Source organism: Tasmannia lanceolata, unplaced genomic scaffold (assembly GCF_043159265.1).
Source record: "Tasmannia lanceolata isolate RefF3 unplaced genomic scaffold, GAP_Taslan_0.1 ptg000018l, whole genome shotgun sequence".
Classification (NCBI taxonomy): domain Eukaryota; kingdom Viridiplantae; phylum Streptophyta; class Magnoliopsida; order Canellales; family Winteraceae; genus Tasmannia; species Tasmannia lanceolata.
This window is the reverse complement of record NW_027518695.1, coordinates 44,979,157-44,985,881: the sequence shown is the minus strand read 5'-3', so window position 1 is coordinate 44,985,881 and position 6,725 is coordinate 44,979,157. Positions and strand designations below refer to the sequence as shown.

The 6,725-nt window shown below is 42.0% G+C and overlaps 1 protein-coding gene across 1 annotated transcript; it reads right to left on the bottom strand.

The window, feature by feature from the left end:
- Nucleotides 1–2,083: 2,083 nt before the first annotated feature.
- On the bottom strand, nucleotides 2,084–5,518 carry LOC143851438 (uncharacterized). The gene is made up of 11 exons (XM_077360872.1): nucleotides 5,451–5,518; nucleotides 4,745–5,374; nucleotides 4,503–4,655; nucleotides 4,349–4,432; nucleotides 4,164–4,265; nucleotides 3,504–4,078; nucleotides 3,323–3,410; nucleotides 3,143–3,238; nucleotides 2,812–3,027; nucleotides 2,638–2,735; nucleotides 2,084–2,554 (listed from the first exon to the last, which is right to left on the bottom strand). The coding sequence occupies exons 1-11, from the start codon at nucleotides 5,451–5,453 to the stop codon at nucleotides 2,404–2,406; spliced, it is 2,196 nt and encodes a 731-aa protein (XP_077216987.1). The 5' UTR covers nucleotides 5,454–5,518; the 3' UTR covers nucleotides 2,084–2,403.
- Nucleotides 5,519–6,725: the final 1,207 nt, after the last annotated feature.

Below are 6,725 nucleotides of genomic sequence, written 5' to 3'. Positions count from 1 at the left end.
ACCATCATATAGCAGCTGTAGAAATATAAAGCTCCAAAAATATCCAACCATCATATAGCAGCTGTAGAAATATAAAGCTAATACAGCCCAAAACATCCAGAAAGAGACTCACAATATAGCAAAGGAGTCGGACCAAAAAAATTGAGCCATCAGCAAATAACTGCATCCATCTACTGGTCTGGAGGAGGTGGTGGCGGATAAGAAGAGGAATTGCCCGGGTGCTTACTCGACGGACCACCGGTGAGGTACTGATAAAGGGTAGAGAACTGGGCGTCAACGTGAGTCGAGAGCGATTGGAAACGCGTAGACATCTCTGTGTCAACATGGGTAGTGAGCCGCTCAAACTGTGTGGTCATAGATCGCTCAAGGGCCTCCTGCATGGCTGCGAAACCCTGAGACAAATCCGAAGAGGCATAGGGCGCCGCAGGGGCCTCAGTGTCCGGAGCGTCCTCGTCTTCTTCTTCATCAGGGTCTACGGCAACTTCTTCATCAGGGTCAACGGCAACTTCTTGATTCGCAAGTGCCATGCGCCGGAAGGTCCGATCATCAAAAGGAGCGGTGGGAGTGTCGGTTGCCTCACTCTCCAGAGTGATACCGAAGTGGCGAAATACACAGGTAAGGAGCATGCCATACGGCAATGAGGCGCGATGTCGAGAAAGAGTCTGGAACATGAAGCGAAAGATGATGTATGGTAGACAAAGCCGGCGACCCTCAAGGATGCAATATATGATGTATGCCTCAAGGGGTCGGATGGCATCGGTCATGCCACCGCGTGGGGTGAAGTTGTTGAACATGAAGTTATGAAGCATTTTGGCCACGGGTATGAGGTGAGAAGTTTGCACAAGCATGTTGGGCCGATAGTGCTTCGTAATTCGGCCAAACACAGTGTCGTGATCAAGATCTGGGAGGGAATGGATTCCATTGCTTGGCCAAAAGTAATGGTCAAAGCCGTCGGAACTAATTGCGAGAATCTCAGCAAGTTGATGAATATTGAGTTTGATGGGGGTGTTCTTGACACGAGATTCAATTCCGAAGTAAGAGGGAGTGATAGTGAGATTGGTATAGAAAAGACGAACTAACCGAGGGTAGACAAGCTCGTTGAGATGAAGAAATTGGGTCCACCCAACGGCATCAAATCGCGCTTGAAGGTCGAAATGGTGGAGAACGTCGGGCTCAATGAATCGGCCGGTGAGGATGCCCCGATTAGCCAGTTTTGGCCATGTCTTCTTGGCTTGGGCGGAGGAGAAGTATGAATCGGAAATAAACTCAGTTTCCCGAAGCGGAGCTTTAGCCTTGGCTCTCTTTCTTGATGGTCCTTCATCGTCTCGGCCGCCGGAGGAACGGCCAAACTTAGGATTTTTCGTTCTAGGCATGGTTGGAAAATTAGGGTTTGAAGAGAAGGAAAGAAAAGAGAGAAAAAGAGGGATTTGAAGCCCTAAATGGAAGAATATGACGAAAGAAGGGGGGAGAAGGAAGAAAAACGGGTTGCATGTAGGATGGAGAGGAGAGATTGGGGAAAAGAAGAGGAAGGGACACCTAAAAGATGGAAAAATGAGAGAAAGAGGAAAGGGTTTCAAGAAAAATGGTGTGGGTAGGGTTTAGGAGAGGAATGTAGGGTTTCGTAAGGAAGAAGAGGATCGAGGATGGAGGGAGTATGGATGGTGGATTTAGGGGAAAAAAAATAAAAAACAAAATGAGATGGAGGAGAAAAAGGGAGAAACAAAAATGAGAAAAACGAGTCGGTCCACTCTTTATGCGCGCCTGTTCCGAAACTCGGAATTCCGAAAAAAACATGCGGAATTCCGCGACATTTTTTTCTCATTTCGGCTAGTGCGGAATTCCGAGAAAAATAGAGCGGAATTCCGCAGTACGCAACTCGAATGTCGACGTTTGGGATATGGGTACTGCGGAATTCCGAGAAATAATTCGGAATTCCGAAGTCGGAATTCCGAATCATTTTTCGGAATTCCGCAGTAAGGTTCCGACGAATTTTTTTTTGGCCACGGAATTCTGGGATCAAAACTGATTATTGGTCACAAATTTATTACCGACTGAAGTAATCAACTTTCGGCTTACATTGGATCTCAAAATCTAAAACAAATTTATAGAGTAAAAACCATCATCCATGTATTTGATAAGATCCACATATAGAACAACAGAGATGACATGTTTTCGTGTTGGAATGTGTACCACTTACATATCCGTGTACAGCCTATCTTATTTACAACAGCATTTTCTGCTGGTTGGTAGAAAAAGACAAACCAAATACAATGTTGATATCAAAAACGATTTCGAATTCTTCCGAGCCTTTACCCACATATAAACATTACAAGGATATTTTTTCTTACAAACCTACATTTCAAATGGAATTCAACCTCGCCAAGCCTGCCTGTTCATGAACTCCTACAAGTTCAGAACCGTGCCACACCGGCCTTCTAAGAAATCCTCAAACAATTGTCGTCTCATCAGCGCTATATCTGCCTGACTGAACTCAGGCGGAACGTCACGTGCAAGGCAGTCCATCTCCTTAAGCACAAACAGCCCGCAATCATTGCTGCAAAACAACAACACATCATCGACCACGCTCTTCCACAATAAATTTAAACTTCCAAACTGATTTTAAGTGAACTTTATTACCTGTTGAGTTGTAAGGGCCTCTTCTCGACTTCCACCACTCTAAACTTGCTTACATCGAAGTCCCACATACTTATGTATAGCCGTTCAAGGTATCGTATCTATAAAACAATCCATACAAGCTAAGGATTTTATATACATTGAAATATAACGAAGGAAAGTGGGACGCGAACTCACCAATGGTAGAACATCTCTATAGTAGATCTGGTCTCGCAAGGAGTTGAAGATGTAGAACTTCTCATCCACCATATCGAGGACCAGGAGAATCCAATGGTTAGGGACATGCAGCGGGAATAAGACTCTTTTTAGGGTATCCGGCGGGTAGTCGTTTAATCGTTTCACATACTTCATAAGACTATCTCCGCCAGTGTACTCTTTGTTAGTTAGACAATCCTAAAAACATAATACAAGAGAAGTTAATGGAGTGACGAAAACAAATTCAAACCTTGTGAACAACCACCTCTAAAAAATAACTTGTGATTGGGAATGAAAAACTATCTATTCTTACAAAGAGGAAGGTACTAATGGCCACACAGGCTCTTTCTGCAGGCTTTCTTTTATTTTCGTCCCGAACGTTTAGATATTCGGCGTATACATTCATAATCTACATAAAATAACATATAGAGATTTGAGACAAATATCGATGGTGAAAGAATTCAGCTTTAGCATAAATAACCAAATTATTTACCGGAGAACTTAACCACTCATTGGGGTTGTTAAGGATAACCAAGTCCTCAGCACACAGGAAGTCGTCGTTGACCTGTATAACTCGTTCGCTGCAAAACACCTGATAGTTTAGGATTTACAAAGGCTAGATAGTTTAGGATTTACAAATGATAGTTTTGGAAAAGGGCTTAAATCCAATTTACCTTGGGGGAAGCGCAAGAAGCTTTGGGAGCAACCGATGGCATTGCGGGTCTGCCACCAGCAATGCTTTATCATTGACCTTCTTAGTCCCGAAAGCCATATACGGCGTAGTAGTATGTTTAGAGGGTTTAGTTTTCCTCAAACGCAGCCTCACTCCTCTCTCAATACTCCAAATCACTTTTGCCACAGGTTTCAGTGGACTGTCGGGGATGGAAATGACATTCCGTTTTATTTCCTCCTCCAACGAATCGTGGCTGGGGATGACTACCACCCCTCCGTCATCCCGTCCCATCATCTCCCCCTTTCCTTCATCCTGCGATTCGGCCACCCCTCCGTCATCCCCTTCCATCATCTCCCCCTTTCCTTCATCCTGTGATTCGGCCTCCATTCCACCCGAGGCAATGATCCTCTTAAGCTCGGCTATTTCATTTTCATGTCGTACTGACCTCCTTTCAAGGTCTCTAACCCTCTCCACTAACAAATCAAAATCAGCCTTGCTTATAGACACATGGTCTTCCTTCACTTCCCTATCAACATGTCTTTTTCTCCCTGTCCTCCCCTTAAAAGGTATGCTCCTCTGAAAAGTGGAAATGGAAAATTATTAACATATCACTCAGAGAATGTACTATATAGTAATTGAATATAGACTTAAAATTCAGTACCTTACGTAACATATCACTCAGAGACGCTATCGTTTCTTCCTCTAAAATCCGAATGTCTTGGAGGCATTCCTCAACTGTTGGGGCGGTCGCAGAAGCTTCTTTCTTATAAATGTATCAACAATACAGAAAATTTAGATAACTTGAATATAACGACCCTATGCAAGAAAGAGAGTCATTTTCGTTACCTCTCCCATCACAGTATCAGCCTCATCTGCCGTGAAAGATAGCAGGCCCTCTTCTCGAGGAAGAGGTAGTAGGCACCTCACAACCTGAAATCAAATAGTTAATCTCGGTTACAAGAAGTGAGTACTAGGGGAGTACAGACGCTCTAGGTCTTACCTGGGTCTTCTTTAGCCTCCCATCACGGATCTGTCTGATAAAGGCTGCATGGTCAGTCCGCCTTGTATCGATCCCTGTGATCCACTTTAATAGGCGTGGATGTGCATCTGGTGCTGAAGGTGCCCACAAGGTAGTATGCTCAAAGAGCCACACCTGGAATGAAGACAGACAGTCAACCTTTAGAGAAGAAAAAACCAAACTTACAAAAGAGTAATCATGTATATAATATATGTACTCTTCACCTGTAGCACAATAGCGCATCCGGTGATATATCCTGTCTTCCCGTTTTTCGAATATGAATCCAATGAGTCTACCAGGAAGTCGTACACAGGGTATGCCCAAGCAATTCTTCCCACGGCCTCTGCTCCTAAGTAAGGGAAGAGGCAGGATTTTGTCCTGTGATCCACAGGGTCAGCTCGGGCAAAAAGAACACAGCAGCACAGAAGCAGTAACAAATGTCTCACTGTTGCGTGGACGGATGCAATCTCATCCGATCTCGACTCCGCCCTTATAACATCTGCAATCTCACTAAATCTCGCCCAAGCACCGGAAAACCTCCAACCTTCGACCTCCTCTGTCGAATCCCAGTCTATTCGTATTCTATCTCCTACCAAGCTTAGGCCCAATGCCAATGCTAAATCCCTTACCTCAAAGGGGAGTAATATGCCACCTATTTGAAATGCCCTTGACTCGGGTATCCAACATCGCACGAGGACGGTCAAAATTGCCTTGTGCAATTTCAGACCTTCCAAATTAAGCAAGGCCCCAAATGGGCCGCGCTCTAGCATATCGGTATGTGCTTTCCTCAAGTCAAGGGACCTGAAGAATTCGTCAAACTTAGAGGGGCAGCATCTCGACGTAGCATAAGACGCCTGCAAAACAAACCATTATTAGATATATACAACATTTTAAAAAATACAAGGCCTAAAAGAATAACGGAGGCATTACCATGGTTTGATGAGATGATCACTAGGGGGAAAAGATGGAATCAAATCCACTAAATCAGATTTCGACCTGTTGAAACAGAATGTGGTGAAAAAAAGTTAACAACTGCTTTAAACCAACTGATTTCTCAAATATTAAGGGGTTTAAACCAACCTTTAGGGCTTTAAACCATAGATTTAGTAAAACATTAGGGGTTTAAACCAACCTTTAGGGCTTTAAACCATAGATTTAGTAATACATTAGGGGTTTAAACCAACCTTTAGGACTTTAAACCATAGATTTAGTAACACATTAGGGGTTTAAACCATAGATTTAGTAACACATTAGGGGTTTAAACCAACCTTTAGGGCTTTAAACCATAGATTTAGTACAAAATTAGGGATTTAAACCAACCTTTAGGGCTTTAAAAAATAGATTTAGTAAACAATTAGGGGTTTAAACCAACCTATAAGACTTTAAACAATAAATTTAGTAAAATATTAGGGGTTTAAACGAACATTTAGGGGTTTAAACCAAAGATTTAGTACAACATAAGGGGTTTAAACCAACATTTAGGGGTTTAAACCAAAGATTTAGTACAACATTAGGGGTTTAAACCAACCTTTAGGGCTTTAAACCATAGATTTAGTAAAACATTACGGGTTTAAACCAACCTTTAGGGCTTTAAACCATAGATTTAGTAAAACATTAGGGGTTTAAACCAACCTTTAGGGCTTTAAACCATAGATTTAGTAATACATTAGGGGTTTAAACCAACCTTTAGGACTTTAAACCATAGATTTAGTAACACATTAGGGGTTTAAACCAACATTTAGGGCTTTAAACCATAGATTTAGTAACACATTAGGGGTTTAAACCAACCTTTAGGGCTTTAAACCATAGATTTAGTAACACATTAGGGGTTTAAACCAACCTTTAGGGCTTTAAACCATACATTTAGTTACACATTAGGGCTTTAAACCAACCTTTAGGGCTTTAAACCATAGATTTAGTAACACATTAGGGCTTTAAACCATACATTTAGTAAAAACTTAGGGGTTTAAACCAACCTTTAGGCCTTTAAACCAAAGATTTAGTAAATAATTAGGGGTTTAAAGCAACCTTTAGGGCTTTAAACCATACATTTAGTAAAAACTTAGGGGTTTAAACCAACATTTAGGACTTTAAACCATAGATTTAGTAACACATTAGGGGTTTAAACCAACCTTTAGGGCTTTAAACCATAGATTTAGTACAAAATTAGGGATTTAAACCAACCTTTAGGGCTTTAAACCATAG

What these genes read in the sequence shown, in the direction of transcription:
- LOC143851438 (XM_077360872.1), bottom strand. An exon ending in GGAGGCTAAAGAAGACCCAG is followed by an intron (nt 4,433 to 4,502) that starts GTAAGACCTAGA and finishes ATTTGATTTCAG; the next exon opens with GTTGTGAGGTGCCTACTACC. An exon ending in CTTCTTGCGCTTCCCCCAAG is followed by an intron (nt 3,411 to 3,503) that starts GTAAATTGGATT and finishes GGTGTTTTGCAG; the next exon opens with CGAACGAGTTATACAGGTCA.